At 42.0% G+C, this 20,174-nt stretch overlaps 1 protein-coding gene across 9 annotated transcripts in view; it reads left to right on the top strand.

The window, feature by feature from the left end:
• Nucleotides 1-20,174, top strand: part of EMSY (EMSY transcriptional repressor, BRCA2 interacting) — a 230,558-nt gene that overhangs the window by 78,840 nt on the left and 131,544 nt on the right. For all 9 annotated transcript variants that reach the window (XM_069203886.1, XM_069203892.1, XM_069203885.1 and 6 more), the window contains exons 8-11: nucleotides 172-445; nucleotides 5,378-5,623; nucleotides 8,615-8,764; nucleotides 18,226-18,399. In XM_069203886.1, the coding sequence (XP_069059987.1) occupies nucleotides 172-445; nucleotides 5,378-5,623; nucleotides 8,615-8,764; nucleotides 18,226-18,399 (844 nt within the window). The remainder of the gene's footprint in view (nucleotides 1-171; nucleotides 446-5,377; nucleotides 5,624-8,614; nucleotides 8,765-18,225; nucleotides 18,400-20,174) is intronic.

Genomic DNA, 20,174 nt, shown 5'->3' on the forward strand with positions numbered 1-20,174 from the left:
CTCCTGTAGAAAGGTAACTCGCATGGATCTAATTTAAGGAGGCAATGTTTTGGGATAATGTTTTGATGAAGTCATGCTAACATTAATTCTTATATCTTTATCCCCTGTCAAAACTATTCATGCTCAGATGTCAAATCAACATGGTTTGAAAGCGTCTTTCTTTCATTTCAGGTGATAATTGTCACCACATCACCGAGCTCAACATTTGTACCCAATATTCTGTCGAAGTCCCATAGCTATGCTGCTGTCACAAAGCTCATCCCCACGTCGGTCATTGCATCAACCACGCAGAAGCAGCCGACAGTGGCCACCGCCTCTCAGTCTAGCTTTGTCACCAACAGCACCGCTACCACTTGCAACAACTCTTCGCCCACTCCCAGTTCAATAGCTATCACCTCAGTGGTAACCTCTACTCCTTCCGTGGTCATGTCCACTTTATCGCAAGGTAAGAAAACTAATCACACTTGTACAGGGTTATGGCATTTTATATAATATCTACTTGTCTAAGGGACCTAAATGCTTCAGAAATTTACCTGCCCTTTTGGTGCATGCTGTTAGGGGACAATTTATGGCAGCATTCTTTGTATCAGAACTCTGATACTAGCCTTACTCATTAGGTTAGGGCGGCTATGATACCAGTTTCTGGATTCTAGCAAGACTGGTTTTGCTACCTTTCCAAGCAAATACTCATACAAAGGCTACAATTTGGCAAGAAGTGGTATTTCTAAGGTTAGAATGCCCTGACTCGGTGCACACCCACAGACTAACATTTTTGTGGGTATTCACCAACTCCTTTCCAATCTCCTCCAACACTGGTAAAGGTGGGAAATTTACAGGAGGAAAACTTTTTCCTATTGGGAAAATGGAGGTTTAACTGTAGTTAATTTGGAATCAGTCAGCAGATTTTCACATGAGGATATGCACATAAATATTTTTTTTCTTGTGAAAATAGAATTCACAAAAGTTTGCTAAAAGTATGGTTTCCTGGCCTCTTAAGAATTCCTGAAAGTTGTAAATCTTCACAGTTGCAGGGGCATATACCTGTTGGAGCACTATTTCTTTAAGAATCGTTTCTCTTGTTTGTTTTCATGTTGCCCATAATAATTAAACATTGATATTATTATTACCTTTTAATATTATTATGCATGAAACACGTTTTACCAAATGCCTCCAAGAAATGGTAATTAAAGTGTCACAGTGGCTTAGCAAACCAATTTTTCCAAGGTGCATATTTTGGAGTGCATTTTATTTTCAAAGCAAACCAATATAGCTTTTGTGCTTAGGATGTATTTGCATATAATCAGGGAGTATTGTGGAAGCATTATAGCTAGCCTCTAAGTGTTATATTTTGCAAACAAGAGTACACATTTTATACTAGAACCTCTGGGAGTAAAGCTTGGCTCACTGCTTGCTCTAATAGTAAATATTTTGCATTAATGAAAAATATGTACTAATTCGAACAGTTTCAGGCATCCACAGTGTGATACTGTACATTGGCAGTCAAAGGGTTTGTCCTGCAGAGGGTTGAGCCTACTTGTCCTGTGGACAGAATAAACATGAAAACATGTCTTTGATGCCAGACCCTTTTGGGCAATAGGAATTCTGCTGCACGGTGCACAGCAGATTACAGAACCAGGGTTTATTTGAGAGCCTGCAACTTTGGCTGATGTCAGTCTGGGCTTTACTTGAGTAACAGGAACTGGGAACTGCTTTGGAAAATGTCCAGAGATCAGCTCTTTGGTGCTATGAGCCAGATACTTTAGCAATCATTTGAAACCCAGATGTAAGACTCAAGTCATACTGTTGCATCTGTTTGAGTGGGTAGGGTTCTGGGTTTTCCACTATGAACTGAGTGGGCTGCAGTTTCTTCCTGTTTATTGGAAATGTTACTTTTTGCATGGCTTATTTACGTAGCTTATAATGGATTTGGGAGCAGCCAACCTTGAAGGTGCGCTCAGGTGTATTTCACTCGCCATTTTGTTAATTGCGGTTTGGCCACCAGACTTTCTTTTTTTTCTGCCAGCAGTGTGGATGTGTCCCAAGTCACTAGTTAAAGTTCACCCTTGCTCTCTCAATGAATTGTTTCCTCCTTGTTGAAAAGGATGCTACTATCTTGTGCCTTTCTTCATGCGCAGTTTACTAATGTTCACCTATTCTTCTCAAGTCGTTTTGCTACATGTGCAAGAGAGTGCACCTACCAACAGATATCTAATATTTATTAATGGCTAAATTGAAATATTAATGAAAAGTTGTTATCAAGCCCCTAGGAGCAAGAACAGATTTGAAAATGGGTTTCTCTGCTGTGTTACAGAAGCATCTGTAGTGGTGCAGGAAACAGTATGCACTTAGAGAAGTTTAATGTTGTTAATTCCTTTACCCCATTAACCTTATTTTTTAATTTTTTTATTATTTGTTTTTAAAGCTTTGAAGGTTCAGGACCTGTGAATCAGTGAATAGTCCTTGATGTTATCAGCAGTAAGATTTGTACTGCTTATGATGGATTATCTTAGTCAGGTGTGTAGAGGGTTTCTAGTTGTGAAACAGTATCTCAGACAGATATTCATTGTTTGAATGATTCATGAGAATACTTATTCAAATCCAGGCCTCAAAGTTAGAAGAATCTTTCCTGAGTTGCAGGTTTACTGACTTGAATAATCTACTCGACCTAACTGTAGTGCGCTTAACCCATAAACTTGTCTCAAAATGTGTGATCCTAGGCAAATATATGTTTTAATTGTCCTCTTTCTTCATTATCACATACAAAGACACCTTCAAATATGCAAGCTCTGTAGATCTGTTGTACAAAAATACTCCTGTTTGATTTAATAGACTAAACCTTTGCTGCATGTAGAATAAAAATCTAGCCCACATGTAGGTAGATGTGACCACTCATTTGCCTCTTAGTTCACTAACAGAATTGCCACCAGGGGCAGGAAAGTTTCTCAGTTCATATTTAAAAAATCTCACTTGTATAAACAATATTACTGAAGCATGTTTTGATTCTATTAAAATCTTTGTTTCCATCTCACTTCAAAATTACAAAAAAGTGTTTTCCTAACTACTAAAATATTTTTTGAAATATTTGTACAGTTCATTTACAGGTTATTTAAATGTTGTGTGCCCAGAACGATTGTCAGACAGTTCACTTGACAAAATCCTCAAATTTTGCTGTTAAAGAAAGAAAAGTGAACCCCAATCTACAGGATTAAATAGGCACCAATTTGTTGAAAGACACACGTTGACATTGGACCTCTGTCTTTTAATACACAGCAAATGTGACAAGATAAAAACAAGATTTGAAGGCATCTTTATTGTCGATTAACTTTTTGAAGGAGCACAACACCTGTTCTTTGCCAGCTTGCCACATTAGACCAGAATGCCCTAAAGATAACTTGACCTGTTTAAAACTGTCTCCATAGTGAGTGGGCAAATATATTTCTTGACTCCTGAGATCTATGATAAGGGTGAGGAATTGACTGTCTTTGCATCTGTAGTTTATTGCACACATTCAAAATAAGCTTTATTCGATTCTGTAGTAAAACCATAAAAGCTATACACAGCATATAACAGATAAAAAAAAAAATGGAAACCAGAAAGACATAACAATTCTCAATATGTACAATGGCGCCATAATAAGTAAGTTCATTGCCAGACAAATTCATCCTGAAGTAGGGTGATCATTACAGACAAATACAAATTTCCTCTCATTAGTCACAGATGACAAATATGTAGATATGTTACAGCAAATCAAAGGCGAAGGCACTGTAAAAACAAGTATGCCGGATAACATTGTATGAATTTATATTCATGTAGACGGGGTGCTAAAATTCACCTCCTCTGTCCTTTATAAAATTTACAGAGTAAAGCTGTGTGCATAGTAGATTTATCCAATACATTGTCAAAAGGGCATTTAGTAAGTGTTTTAGACCACTCATTGACAGGAGGAAAAGTAATCAGACGATGAAATATATCCAGCCTAAATCTAGTTAAAAATAATCTGTCTAGGGTTCAATGCAAAGTTAAGGTAAGGCTGAATGTCATACGTAATCAACATCATCTGATTGTTTTTCTTTTTTTTTTTTTTTTTTACACTAGGTTTTATCAGCTCTGTGCTCAGTCTGGGATTTTGAAACTGGGAGAGACAGGCCTCTTTCAGATCTTTCCTGATAATCAACATCATGGTGTCAGGAGAGTTAAAGTACTCAGGATGTCCCAGGTCCAAACAAAGTTTTTTAACATAATTCATTCTTGGATTTGTAGGTAGAAGGATGATTTGAGGCAATCACTAATGATCTCTAAATTGAAAGTGGTGGCCTCCGAGGCCAGACTTTATGCCAAAAGGGAATTGGATGAGATCTGACAACATCAGTAAAAAAGGGACACTCAGTTCTGAGTGGCATATTACCGCTGAGCTGCTTTGGGGAACAGACAAGATCTTCCTAAGAAACAAATTTTTCCTTTGTTTGTAGAGGTTAGCAGTCAGTATAACCCCACACCCTAGCCCCTTATAAGGCAGCAAACAAACCCTTTGCCCTATAAATGGCTAGCATTTCCTTGTGTGGCTCCCTCTCTAGTTTAATTACAAAATTTGCAAGCATAGTGATGGCCTTCATAAAGTGTAGTTTTTTGGTGATAATCGACGGTTTCCAGGTTCCATCTATGTCAAACAAGATACCCAGATATGGAAAGGTGGTAGTAAAGTTAAGCTTAGTGTCCCCAATCATAATATCATGGCTGTTAACATGCCTCCTACTACCCTTCATAATAAAAGTTTCCCCTATGTTAACTAGAAGCCCTAGTTCCTGCATGTAAACTGCAAAACAAGATAAAATTCTCTGGAGGGCCTACAGAGTGTGCACCATTGGAACTGCATCATCCGCATACAGGAGAGTCGGAATAGGGCGATGGCCGATTTGGGTGAGGTCTGTTCAGTTCTCGGATAGAACTTTGCCTAAGTTGTTAATATATAATTCATCACTCAATCATCTCTGGTCTGATAGCTGTGTCTAATGATTTTCTTTATCTCTGGAAGTTTTGGTTGTGTTTTTATTTTGCTAACTGTATGCAAGAACTGCTGTTGCATTTGCTCAGTAACCATAAATTATCTGGTCACAGAAGACCACTATTTTTTTTTTCTGTCATTTTCTTTTGACTTCCTCAGGGCCTGTGGCTTAGTATATCTTAGAGAGGGAGTGGATTGGACTAGCTGTTGTCCTTTGTGTCTTGGGCTGTATCATGTTGTGATGTTTCTAACCGCGAAGACCGTGTGTATTGGACCAAAATGTGACCTATTAAGGGAAATGGCCTTGAACGTTAACAGTAAGAGCACATAATAGTTTTTACATAGCATGCTCAGATTTTTGTCTTTCTTCCCTAGGTACTCCCACATCAACTATTAAAGTGGCTTCCACCAGACTGCCTTCCCCCAAATCCTTGGTGGGTTCCCCTACTCAGATTCTGGCGCATTTCCCAAAGCAGTACCCGCAGTCTCCAAGGCAACCGTTGCCTCAGATGCCGCAACACTCGCCTCAACAGATAACTCAAACTTCTCCGGTTACTCTTCAGCAGCAGTCACAGATGTCAGCTAATGTCAAACCCACCATCCAGATTAAGCAGGAATCTGGTAAGTACGTAGATTGCGCTTTTGTGATTCCCATCTCAATGTAGTTAGGAGGCAAACAGTAATATCATTTACGGACGTGATAATTCTAGTGTGCCTCAGTTTACTTACTTACATTAAATCATATATTACTGATGTTTGAACCCATTGACTCCATCGATGACTATAACAGTAGGTTATTGGGTTAAACTTTAGAATGTTTTTGCGCAGTTTTAATATGTAAAAAGGAAACAGCTAGACAACAGTTCCGTGATTAGTGGTTCGCAGTTCCGATTGTGATGAAGCTGTTTTTAGTTCCTCTTCTTCACCCGGTGAAATGTGTTTTAATGTCCCCCTATCATTTTCGCAAGTCTATTAGTATGATACTTGCAATTATTAATGTCTATGCACTGAACTTGGAGGTGTCTTGAGACCCATGGAATTATATGTATACTGTTAGCATTCCATGGACATGCATACATGTATGTTCTTAAACTATCAACAAAAGGAAAAAAAGGTTTTGAGCACAAACAGTTGAGACTTCTTTGGGACTTAAACTTTTAAGTGCTACAAAGCTAGATGGATTGCCCAACACCGTACCAGTGTTGTCTGGCTGTAGAGCTTATATTAGATGTGTTTCTAAGGTAAAAGGCCAAGTAAGCAGCTAGAAATACTGTGCAGATTTTAGTTTCTGCTGAAAGCAGTAGAAGGAACAGCAGCAGTATGTCTGAAGGTTTTTTTAAGAAGTATCTGTAAAACAGTTGCTTGTTCTAAAGGATAAATTTTTATGATTATCAGCCTAGCTACAGCAGGGGGTGATAAAATGATTTTAAAAAAATCAGCAACACAGCTTCATGGCATCTTCTGTTGCAACATTTGAATAAATAAATAAATAACTTGGTAATCCATCAGCCTCTGTTGTTTTAACACCAAACATAGAGCTCATATTACAGCAGAAACCTCTGTGAAAAGTGAACTTGTTAAAAAAAACAACAAAAAAAAACATTGAGAGTATGTTCAAACAAAAAAAGTACAGCAATCAATAATGTTGAGAATGAAGTTGGCAAATTTTGGGGTATCCAGCTCCACTTATAGTCCAATTCCACACACCCTAAAGTGATTTAGGGCCCTGGTCTTTTGAAGTTTATGTTGGGAGTCTGCCTCTTTTGAAACGCCCACTCCTCTGCCCTTTCTTCCTTTTGAAAGCAGTCTGTAACAACAGAAGCGACTGCAAAGCTGATCGTCCCACAACTCTGGCCATAAAAGTGACAAGAGTTTACACCTGGATGTCAGCCACAGTGATATTTGTAATATAAAGTTAGCCGTGGGACCCACCGTTACACTTTGATTCTCTTAGCCCCGTCTTCTTCTTGAGATGTAGCCAAGCCCCTTCCTGGTAACCTTTTTCTCAATCAAAGAGCACCTTGGAAGTGTAGGGGGGGGGAGCCTGGCTCCCTGTTCCACAGTATGTCCCACCCAGCGTACAGGAATGCAGCAGTACCCAAATCTGCATGGGGGCGGGGGATGATCCCTCTACCTCCTATCGTGTTTCAATATGCAGCCCTGGGTCTCCCAAGGTAGAATGCACAGTCTCCCATGTATTGTACCCTTCACAGACACACATACCCCCAGCACATGCATTCAACATGTATGCGCTGCACAGTACTGCATGGTCTCTGTATTGCTACCTTCCGAAGTACACATATACCCAGCACAGATAAACCACTTTTAATACTGGATAGCACTCCACATCAAACCAAAGAAGGCCAAGGGGTGACTTAAGCAGACTGCAGCGAAACTTTGAGTGATCCTGCTGCCCTCACTAAAGTGACACAGGTTAAAGAGGGCTTATTCACGTTTACCGATCACTACTTGGTATGCTGCCAAGGCAGCCCTCATGCTGCTTGTAAAGTCACTAGCCTTTCACCACTATCAGGGAAGTGCTTTTGGCGCTCTGTTGCTCGAATGAGATTTTACCTTAAAAAAAACAAAAGACAAGAGGTGTCGGGCAAAACAAGAACGGTTTGCTTAATTAAACATTGCAGCCGGGAGAGCAGTAATAGAACCGGGGTCTGACGGCCGTCTCTCGTGGTACATTGATTGAAGCAAGTTTTTATGCATTTCTCCGAGTGCAATAAAACCATAAAAGACATTCTTTTCTTGGTAAAGAACAAAATGCTAACAGTTGTCAAGGAGTCATAAAATAGACTTCTAAATAGTGAACGCAGGTGAACCTCGACCAGATGTGGAAACAGTGTGTACCAGTGGGTTGGTGTCCAGATGTCCGGCCTGAGGGGTACGTGGTTGCTGCGTGTGCTGTGTTGTTATTGACTATGTGTTCCTAACTACATGTGGCATCCAACTTTATGGTGTTTTTGTGAATGCACCCGTCCCTCTGGCCATGTGAATTTTATTGGGGCCGCAATTAGGGAACCATTGCTGTGATATGATCTAACTTTTTCCAAAACTGCTTTCTGTCTCAGATGTCCCCTACTGGCTGTGAAGACTGCAGAGCTAGACTAGTCTTAATCAACGTGAACGTAATGTTTCCTTTTCTCATACTTTGAATATAACTGAAGTTGGGCTAGAACTCTACCAAGTGAGCTGGTATTGAAGCTTAAGTGCTCCTTGTGGGTAATGAGTAGTATAAGAGGACCCCTCAAAAGGGACGCATTTTGTCTGAAAATAATTGGGATTGATTGTTCATGGGTTATCAACATGACAGCCCTGGAAGGAAAAAAACCTGATAAAACAGTACACCAGAGCAGTCATGCAAAGCAGTGTTAAAAGGCATTCACAATGTGAGCGTTCTTCCTTCTTTTTATTTTCACAAACATGTGAAAACAGTCTAAAGCAGATTCTTGCAAAGTGAGATAAATTCATTGTTGTCAATTCGGCCATTCGGTATTGATTTGGTTTTGTTCAGATAATATACAGTCCAGGCATAACAGAATGATTTATTTGTTGTCATTCAACTATTTCATTATTGTGGTTAATGGTTTTGTTTCCATACAGGTGTTAAGATCATCACTCAGCAGGTGCAACCAAGTAAAATTCTTCCAAAGCCAGTGGCGGCCACACTCTCCGGCAGTAGTAATGCACCAATCATGGTGGTGAGCAGTAATGGAACGCTGATGACCACAAAGCTGGTAACGACTCCCAGTGGTAAGCAGGGGGTTACTTTTGTCCCTTGGCATGATATAATGTGCAAGTAGATGTTTCTTGGATGCTGAAAAAATACTTCTTCGGGGGGAGAAAAAAACTGAAGCAAGAGATTCACCAAAAAGATCAAAAAGCTCATACCTTAATGGGATGCAGTGACCATGATTGGAAATCTGGAACCTACCATATTGCTCAACAAAATAGTATATTTTGAGGTAATTATACCTCACTACGAGTAATAGCAAATTAAATACAGATCTGAAGTATTGGTTGTAGGAAAATGCCTCTGTTGGCATGGTTACCCCCTAACTTTTTGCCAGCTTTGATTGGAAGTGTGCTGGGACCCTGCTAACCAAGCCCCAGCACCAGTGTTCTTTCCCTAAAACTGTACCTTTGTCTCCAAAATTAGCACACAGATAAGTCCCTTCTAAAAGTTACCCCTGGTACCAAGGGCCCTAGGGGCTGCAGCATGTATTATGCCACCCTTGGGACCCCTCACTCGGCACATGCAAACTGCCTCACAGCTTGTGTGTGCTAGTGGGGAAAAAAAGACTATGTCGACATGGCACTCCCCTCAGAGTGCCATGCCCACAACCCACTGCCTGTGGCATAGGTAAATCACCCCTCTAGCAGGCCTTACAGCCCTAGGGCAGGGTGCACTATACCACAGGTGAGGGCGTAGCTGCACGAGCACTATGCCCCTACAGTGTCTAAGTCAATTCTTAGACATTGTAAGTGCAGGGTAGCTATAAAGAGTATATGGCCTAGGAGTTTGTCATACACGAACTCCACAGTTCCATAATGGCTACACTGAATACTGGGAAGTTTAGTATTAAACTTCTCAGCACAATAAATCCACATTGATTCCAGTGTGAGATTTATTGAGAAATGCACTCAGAGGGAATCTTGGAGATGCCCCCTGCATGCCAGCCCAACTGCTGTCCGGTCTCTGCCAGCCTGCCACTTCCAGATTGGTTTCTGGCCCCATGGGGTGAGTGCCTTTGTGCACTCTGTGACTAGGAACAAAGCCTGTCGTGGGTGGAGGTGCTTCACACCTCCCCCTGCAGGAACTGTAACACCTGGCAGTGAGCCTCAAAGGCTCAAGCCTGGTATTACAACGCTCCAGGGCACTCCAGCTAGTGCAGATGCCCGCTCCCTGGACACAGCCCCCACTTTTGGCAGCAAGTCCGGATGAGATAATGAGAAAAACAAGGAGGAGTCACCCCCCAGTCAGGACAGCCCCTACGGTGTCCTGAGCTGAGGCCTTCCTTAGAAAATCCTCCATCTTGACATGGAGGATTTAGCCCAATAGGATTAGGGATGTGTCCCCCTCCCCAAAGGGAGGAGGCACAAGGAGGGTGTAGCCACCCTCAGGGACAGTAGCCATTGGCTTCTGCCCTCCAGCCCTAAACTCACCCCTAAATCTAGTATTTAAGGGCGACCCTGAACCCTGGAAATCAGATTCCTGACGACCTAACAAGATGACGGACCGCTGACCTTAAAACCCCGCAGAGAAGGAGACGACAACTGCTTTGGCCCCAGCCCTTCCGGCCTGTCTCCAGAGTCAAAGAACCTGCAACAATGACGTGTCCAGAGAAACCAATGCCACAGAGAGGACCCCCAGGTGACTTCAACGACATGTCCACCCTGAGCCGACCTCTCTGCACCCCCGCGACGACGCCTGCAGAGGGAATCCAGAAAATCCCCCTGACCGTGACTGCCCGGTAACAAAGAACCTGATGCCTGGAAGAAACACTGCACCCACAGCCCCCAGGCCCGCGAAGAACCAACCACCGGTGCAGTAGTGACCAGCAGGCAGCCCTCATCTTTGCCCAGTACTTACCTGCTAGCATACTGGAACCGGAGCACCCTCTAGTCTCCATAGGAACCTGTGTTATTCGGGCCCATCTTTGACCTCTGCACCTGGCCGGCCCTGTGTTGCTGAGTGTTTGGGGTTGGCTTGAATCCCCAACAGTGGGCTTCCTATACCCTTGAGACTGAACTTGGAAGTGCTTTACTTACCTCCCAAACTAACCCATACTTACCTCCTCCAGGAAATGTTGAATTTTGCACCGTGTCCACTTTTAAAATAGCTTATTGCCATTTTATGCCAAACTGTGTACATTACTGTTTTTATTCAAAGTCCTATCTTTACGTATGCCAAGTACCTCACATTTAATGTACTTACCTGCAATCTGAATCTTGTGGTTCTAAAATAAATTAAGAAAATAATATTTTTCTATATAAAAACCGATTGGCCTGGAGTTAAGTCATTGAGTGTGTGTTCTCATTTATTGTCTGTGTGTGTGTGTGTGTGTACAACAAATGCTTAACACTACCCCCTGATAAGCCTAACTGCTCAACCGCACTTCCACAAATAGCGCATTAGTATTATCTATTATTGCCTCTGTCCAGCCTCCTGGGGAACCCCTGGACTCTGTGCACACTATCTCTCACTTTGAGATGGTATATACAGAGCCAGCTTCCTACACTGGTATCCTCAATCCATAAATGGGAAACATCACTACCAACCCGGTCAATGCAACGCTATAAATATGGACAAAAAGTACATAGACTAAGTAGGTTCACCTAATTGTTGACAGTGGCACTAGTACAGTGGTTGCCCTATGATTCATTGCTGGTGCTTTTTCTCTGACATAACTGAAGGTTGAGCAAAGTGGGAAACCACAGAATTTTACATCTGTCATGTGGCTTTTCTGAAATTTTGTGAGACTGAAAATGACAGTCTGCATTTTTTGTTGCAAGAAGTTGGAAGTTTTGATCACAGTAAAATTTTCAGCAGTGCAGATAGTATGCCTCTGTCCGTAAATCTACACAGAATGTTGTAGAAGCATCCATATGATGTTAAAACCATGTAATATTCAAGCTCTCCTCTGGAAGACAGCAAGTGCCAAAGGAGCATGTGGAGGTAGATACTGATTTAGTTGTCAGAGGAACATCTGTATCATTGTTTTCCTAGTTTTTCTGTTAGAGAAAACCTCTCCCAGTCCAGGTCTATCGTGTGTGAACCCGATCTTTAGCAAGTCGTGTTTACTACTTTAGTAGATCGGTCAAGCTCAATTTGTTTTTAGCCAAAATAGCGAGAGTTTGGGCAGGGGGCAGTAAGATATGAAAGTTTGGGGGAGCCCAAGGAGGGCGGTTTATTTTTTTGTGTGTAATTAAAATGGCAGTAGACAAATGTGTCCTTCAGCTGTTTCCATCCTTCATTGTGATGCTCTTTTAAATTAGGAGATTGTCCTTCCTACCTTTCAGCCTATAACCCATGTGTCCTCGGCCAAAGAGAGACTGAACCATCCAGATCTCTGGAATTCCAACTCAAAAGGTCAAAAACTCTAAGCATTTTAGAGACTTCGTAAAATGTCCCAGTCTTTCTTCAGGCGTCCTATGGTAGCTTAAATAACCAGTGTACGTGGCTGTGTTTTTTTGTATTTCGAAGTATCACACCATTAGAGGAGTTCAGATTCCATAAGGACTTCATGCTGAGCAAAAGCAGCATTGTGCTCTTCCAAAGACCTGGTCCATTGCTGGCCTTTGTAGGACATCAGTGTCACCATTCTGTGTGATATTTGCAAGCGCTGCTCTCTTGACACGTTTTCTAAGAAGGAAACAGCTTTTATCTAGGACATTCTGGCCAACATGTTTGCTTGAACCTGATACACAACTGTTTGGTGGGGAAAAAATCAAAATAGAGCAAGGAAAACGTTCTTCCATGTCATTCCAGTACTGTTAGCCATTGCACTTCGGCGTCAAAACTTGCAAGGTAGTCTCTGACCTCACTTTGCCCTGACTAATAAGTCTCTCACTGTGGAAATCCTCTCCCTATCTGAAGATCCCCACCCTTGACAGGATGGCCTTTGCAGGGACATCTTAGGGATTTAGGGACCCTGGATCAAACTTATTTTGGGGTCCCCTGTTTGCAACAGATTTGAATTTGTGATCCAATTTCAGTTCTTTCATGCCCGCTTTGCCTGGGCCACCGACTCCGTGGGCACACTGGTCCAAATTCTAAAGGTATTTACATCTAATATTCAGGAATAGTGACGTGTTTTCAACATTGAAACACCGCAGCATCTCACTAATATCACTGAAAATAACCTCTGTGACACCCTCTCATTTGTCAGATGTGACGTACTGTTTTGATCTAAAATAAACTTTTTAATGAATGTTGCATGAAAAATAAACACAATATTTCCCTGAAAAATGCCTGCAAATAACTCTCACACATCACCCACATTTAAAATAAATTAAAGGAAAAAAGTATTTAATGCCATCTGTTTAAGCATTATTGAAGGTCATCGGGGCAAGAATCTGCAGAACAGAGCTGGCTCTCAGAGTTTAGGTCCCTGAGCCAGAGCCCACTTTGCCCGTGCCTTAAAGCGTCTCTGGGCCCTTGCCTACTAGATGTTGACGGTCACCATCATAGCTATTCAGGCCCACAGGCTCATGTCGCCTCCTGTGTCACAGGCTAGAATAGACAGACACCGATAGCCAGGCAAGCACAAAACAGAAAGACCAGAGCAATAGCGCCCGAGCTATAGATATTGACAGAAGAGGCACACCGTTAGTATTGCACTAAGAGGTTAATTCCCAAACTCAGTACCTGTGATAAGACTTACTTCTAGGGCGTGGGCTGGCACTGTGTTATCTACTGGTTACCTGGCTCAAATGTACTGAAGATTTCCACCTGACAGTGAATGTTTAAAATGTGTGAATCTATGAAATATGTCCCTTCTAGATAGTTTTAGTTTTGTATTACAGTATGAGTTAGTAACTTGCGTTTTCTCTTTGGTTGGCTGTACGCTTTTGCTGGTGGGTCAACAAGTCTTCCTCTGCAATAACCTTATTGTTCAACTGTAGCCTCTACAAGTTTGTCTCGGCGTAGAATTTTTGTAATTTCCAAAACCACTGTTCTTGAACGTCACCACAAGAGGGAGACATGGGACCATGCTCAGCCGTTTTTTGTTTAACTAAACTTGATTGTAACCACGTGAACTGTTAAATATATGATTAGACGAACGAACTGGGCTGCTCTTAAACCTCATTTATGATCTTCATGTATAAGTAGAACAGTAAAAGGTGGAATGCAAAAAGCTCAAAAAGAAAAATAAGGTCAAGGGAAAAAATGAAAGTGTACATCTGAAAGTGCCAAACTTTAGTGTCTAAAATTTCCAAAACTTTTAACGTACTGTTGACGTAACTCGAGCAATCTGTTTTATTTACTGTGTGATACGGTGCATAAGTAATATCGATGCCTTCTGCATAGTTTTGATGGATTATGAAAATTTTCGCAGTTGCTCGTATATAAAGTGATTTCTGTTTTGTAGCATGGTCTCTTAAATGAAACCCGTTTTCAGCGCTTTTATTTATTTATTTTTTTATGTTCTCTAGCACCAGTAATGTCTGCTTGGAAACCAGAATACAACCTCCTACAACATTCAAGGGCACTACTGAAAGGTTTACTCACATCATAACAATTTAACTACTGTGGTTGGATGCTGATTCTTCATTTCTAGGTCGAGCATGTTGTTATCTATTTGGGCTTCTAACCACGCCCACCGCACGCCCATCACTATCACTCGTTCATGGGCTTGCTCTTCAAAAATACTTTGTTATCATTGGTAAATACTTTAAGTTTTTCTCTTTGGGGCAGTTTGGTTGCTGACTTGGACCTCGACCCTTTTACATGGATAATTGAACTTTTACTGATACGTTTGGCTTTCTTTTTGTGTGTCTCCTTCACGCTTATGACGCCCATGGCGCTTTGAATCGCCTCGCTTATGTGAAACTGTATTACTTTTCATTTTCAATTTATGTGGCAAGGTTAGGAGCTTACAACGCTAATAACTCTAACTCGAACAAATGCGAGACCCCTTGCATTGCAGATGCTTGTTTTAATGATTTAAGGCGTTGATGTCTGGAGTTATGAGTGTTCTACGAATAGTGGCTTGTTGGTAGAGGTATCAGCCTTTCCTGCCTAGATTTCTCAGGCTGCTTATAAGTGCAGATCGTGGACCGTCCGAGGTAGTTAAATTGCATACCCAGTGTACCCAATTTACCTTATTTGCTAAAATCTGCATTCTAAAAGAGTCAATATAGTCCGAAGTATGCTTACAAAAAAAATGTGTTTGTGGATAAACAACAGTGTTATTACAATGAAGAGAAGTGCAAGATTGCTGTTATTGCAGAGGACACAAGCTAAGTGTGTTGGTGCCATGGCATCAGAAGTGATTTGGAGATAGTGAAAAGGGAGATACTGTTGCTCTTCTGCAGCACTGCTTCCCAAACGTTTTAGAACCACAGCCAAATGTTTAGAATGATCATCTTTAGCAACCCACCTACCTTTGATGGACATGCAGCAGGGTGAATTTTGAATGTGACTAAAGCACTGTGTGGTTGTGCATTGTCATTTACAGACACCAGATTTTCCATTGAAAGCGGCCACTGCATTTGCACCAATAGACCGTTTTACTGATAAAACTATATAGTACACAAATGTTGTGTGGTAATCTGGGGTTCAGTAAATAGTTATCATTTGTGTTATCACCAAGTAAAGGGTCTTGACTTGTTTTTATCTTATTAAAATCCATGTTTCCATTCTGTCTCTGTATTGTCCTCGGAGCCAGGCAGGCATCAATCCTTGTGGGAGATGAGCTGCCTCCAGAACTGGTTTGACGTGACCAAAGAGTAGGGCGGGTACTCATTTCCCAGACCACACCTCTGGACAGGACACAAGTCCTCCAAAAAAAAATTACTTGGGGGGGGGGGGGGGGGGAAGTTAAGGGGACAGGTGGTGTAAGAGGGGGCAGGGGGACTTGGGTTGGTTAACCAAGTTACATCATGGTGCTTGAGGTTTCACAAGTGGCATCACATGAAGTGACATCGCAGCCCATGACCACTCAGGAAGTGACATCACAAGAAGTGTCATCAGATCTTAAGCCCTCACATGCGTTTAGCAAGTCTATCAGTTGAGCGCATTACATGTAGATTGTGCTGAGAAAGGGACGCAACCCCAACACAAAATCTGGGCCTCAACTTATAGATTTTTTTTTCAAAAACTACCACAAATAAATTGGCAACAAGGAGAAATGTAGCAGTGAATCTGTTCTGCTTAATTGGTTGCAAAGTCTGCATTTTAAATTATCTTATGGAGTTAAGGAACCTGCTCCAGGTTTGTGTGCCAGGTAAATCTCACAGAGTAATAATAATGGTACAATATCTCTGCAGGTTAACACATTTGCTGGAGAGATCTGTCTTTTCCATTCACAGTTTTGAATCAAAGTAGTATAGAGGGTTAATATGTCTCCTGCAAAGCAAACCATGTATCATGCTGATGACCGATTTATATTTTATGCAGATAACTGCAGTTCACACATTGAAATCCTTCTAACATTCTCAGTGTGCATGGATATCTCTTATCTACAGGGACTTAGCAAAGTCAAAAGCGTGCCTCTCAAGTACCTGTGAAGTGACAACAGGCTGTGTGTCTTTGTTTCCCCTCCATTGCCACTCCATTGGATTTTCATCTAGGTGAGAGGCTCCAGATAGCTCCCAGCCAGCATACACCAACAAAAGGAGGTCTGATGGCCCCTTAACTTCGGTATTTGTTTTGAGTTTATCTGGAATTTGAAATACCTAAGCCCCTTTGCCGCCTGCACATTGCTGGAAGGAAAGCAGAGACGTGCAGGCACTGCTGAATGCAGCAACAAATTTAGCATATTTCATTAAGGCCCATCTTCTTGGCAGGGTGTGAAAAGAGCTGGTAGATAGCGTCTATCCAAGTATCCCCCGACTTGTGCCATGCCTTTGGGGTTGGCCCAGGAACTCTGCAAGACAATGAAAGGTTCAGCCATCGAGGTTTTGGGTAGAGAAGGGCAAGGTGGGATTGTTTGCAGTAGGGCACATAGGAACTGCTGCAATAGAACACTACTGGACCTGTGGAAGATAAAAGAATGACGGCATCTGCTTTTGAGACCTGCGGGGAGACCTGAAAAGCTGGCTCTGTTTACACTTGTACCCTTGACAAAGAAGTGGACTCCAGGGGTCAATTGTCTAACCTCCTGTTAAGCTACTGGGACACAAGCTGCTAGAAGCTGTTTTTGTGATGGGGCCCAGTTGGCCATTTCCAACTGAATCCTGTTGGTGGCTTCTACTGAAGTCAGTTCTGCACCCATGTGTTGTGTCTAAGGTCCTGGGGCCCTTGGCTGTGTCAAAGTGTACTCATCCTAACATCCTAAGAAACCCGGGTCTTAGAAACCTTTTATCTCCACAGACCCCCGGAGGACCAGGACAAACCTGCCAAGTAAATCCGACAGAGATGCATTGTTGCTGGGCCAAAGGTTCAGGTTGCTCCTGGCCAGAGCTTTTCTGCAGCAACAAACCTATTTCAGCAGGACATCACGGAGAGGTTATCCAACCTCTTGGAGCCCTGTTCAGCTACAACTTGCAGGCTTTCCCCACTGGAGGAATCCCAGCTCCACAAAAGGTGACAAAGTCCATAGGTAGAAATATTCACCAAGCGAAGGCTCCAAAAGTATACGGTTGGCTGAAGGCCTTCCTGGGCACAAATTTTGAATTTCTTTTTGGTGTTTTGCCACCAAAAGTCAACAGCAGCACTGGGACGTCCTCTGATGGCTATCCAGCATCCTGGAGCCCTTCTCGCCCACAGCCGGCTCCCTTGCTGAGTATTTTTGGTTTCATTTCTGGACTTGTTCAGAAGGTAAAATTTCCAATCGGGTTAAACTTTGTTTCTGTATCCAACCCATGGCCCATCACGATCGGCCCTAACTGGTGCCTAGGTAACTGTTAAGCTCAACTAGGCGACCCATGTTGATACTTAATACTTTTTTGCAGTATTTTTATTTAAAGCTTTGAAAATGTATATCTCCGGTTCTCTTCATTGGATTATTGTTTTAGTGTAAATTTGTTCATTAAATTATTCTTTATCTTTATAAATTGGAGTGTGATATTTATTTTGTTGTGTTTTTGAATTTTAAGTATTCTCGTATTCTTAAATGCCTTACACATTTTAAGTTAAGCGCCTCTGCTCTGTGCCATCACTACCAGAGGTTGAGCTCAGGTTTAAATTACCGTATTTATCGGCGTATAACACGCACTTTTTCTCCCTGAAAATAGGGGGCAAATGATGTGTGCGTGTTATACGGCGATATAATGTTAAGTTTTTTTTTTTCTGAAATGTCCTCTTAAAATGAGGTGCGTGTTATACGCCGGTGCGTGTTATACGCCGATAAATACGGTACTGAAGCCTCTATTAGACCCTATTAGTTGTGGAGGGCTACCATCCAGCCCAGCTAATAATCCACGTTCTCTCTTCCTCCATACAGACAATCTTCTAAAAACATACATGCATCTATCATATTTGTGTTCATGTCCATTTCACACTCATTGCAATATCACTTGCTTAATATTCCCTTTATTTCAAACAGGTACCCAGACGACTTACACTCGGCCAGCAGTCACCTCCACTCTTGGGGCTCGGATGGCATCTGCACCAGGAGGTGCCACCTATGTCAAAACAACCAGTGGGAGCATTATTACTGTAGTACCCAAATCCCTGACTTCTCTTGGAGGCAAGATAATCAGCAGCAATATTGTTTCTGGTAGGTTTTTTAATCTGCAAGAGGTATTCTCTGTAATAATGTTTTTTTTTTTTAGCTTTATGATAATAGTGCTTGATTTGTACATATTGTTTCTTGGTGTGGCTTTTTCTGGTGATTGATGATCATTTAAGGATGTAATGTTAGGGTTATGCATCACTTCAGCATAAAGTGTTTGGGTCGAAATTGCCTTTGTAGCTTTTTTTTCTTTCTTGCTTTCTTTTTTTTTTTTTTTTTTTGCCCGCCTACCTGACCAGCACCAGCTGATTGGTGTCCTGACCATCCCTGTGATGTCAGGGAATTGCCCTGAAAGTCCCTTTGCATGGTCAACAACTTCAGATTCCATTTTTCCGCCATTGGATCTGGAAGCATAGCAGGAACATAGAAGATATTCAATAAAGTTTTGAGTTTTCCTTGCAAGATCATCAACCGAACAGAGAGAATGCTGAAGGAAATTGAACGATAGAGGGCTATTGTCGAGGGAGGGGAGTTTCCAGTTTATTTTTGTTAAAGGGAGTTTACTCCCTAAAGAACTTAAACCACAAGGAGTTGGAGAGTGAACATCAGGGATGGAGAATAACCCCTTTAGATTCTGCCTGACGTGCCACCACAAATTTGCACAAAAGGACAGCCATAATGTTTGCAACCTTTGTCTGCCAAAGGATCACAGCATGGAGGGTTGTTACACATGTGCAGTGCAGTTCTAACCCGTCACCCTGAAGATGAAGGAAAAGCAGAGGTGAGCTTGCTACACCACAGCACAGTCACACAAATCATTGCCATTAGACCTTGGGATGTTGAGCGTCGAAGAGAACCCTGAGGAAATGACGTTGAAGAGTTTGCCAAAAACCAGAGAATGCAAGTGTTGAGGAAGATTTCAAAAGACAGTGAGGCAAAGAAGCTCCATATAACAACACAGGGGCACAATTCTTAGTCCGTCTTGTGCACTTTAGTTCTCGGTGAATGGTCACCAGTTTCCTTAATGCTTTTTGAAATAAAATTGAGTATTGGCATTTCTGAGTCATAAAACAGGCCAGGGTCTGTGGGAAAGTGCCTCTTTCACATGACTACCATCCACTTATTGCATGGTATCTGATGTGATTTTGGCTGAAAGTGCACTGGATTTCTGCTAACCTGGTCCCCAGTGCTAGATCTCTTTCCCCAAAATGTACAGTTGTTTCCCCAATTGGCAAATCAATCAGCACTCTTGTGCCACCCTAAGGGACCCCTCAACAAGCACATGACAGTCTGCCATTGCAGGCTGCGTGTTTTGGTGCAGACCAAAATAAAAACACAAAATGTCACACATCCCTGTGTGCCATGTCCCCTAACACTGCATGCAAAATATGTAAGTCACTCGTACAGCAGTCCTGACAGCCCTAAGGCAGGGTGCATTATATTACATGTGAGGGCATATCTTCAAGAGCAGATGTGCCCCAGCTATGTCTTTGGCAATTCTCAGACATAGTAAGTGACCGGGAAGCCATTTTAAATACATGTGCTGAACACTGGTCAATACGAGTTCCCCACCTACAAGCTTCACTGAAGATAGGGATGTTTGGTATCCAACAACTCATATGGATAAGCCTACACTGATTCCAGTGATAGATTTATCAATACATGCACCCAGAGGGCACCTTAGTGGTGCCCCCTGAAACCCTACCTAGAGTTGGAGTCTGGGATAATGGTCCAACCTACCAAGAGAAAGGGCAAGAAGTCTGGGAAACCATCTTCTGAACAGATACCAAGTCAGGTCCCCTTTCCTCAGGGAGAAGACC

This window comes from Pleurodeles waltl, chromosome 8 (assembly GCF_031143425.1).
Source record: "Pleurodeles waltl isolate 20211129_DDA chromosome 8, aPleWal1.hap1.20221129, whole genome shotgun sequence".
Taxonomy (NCBI): Eukaryota; Metazoa; Chordata; class Amphibia; order Caudata; family Salamandridae; genus Pleurodeles; species Pleurodeles waltl.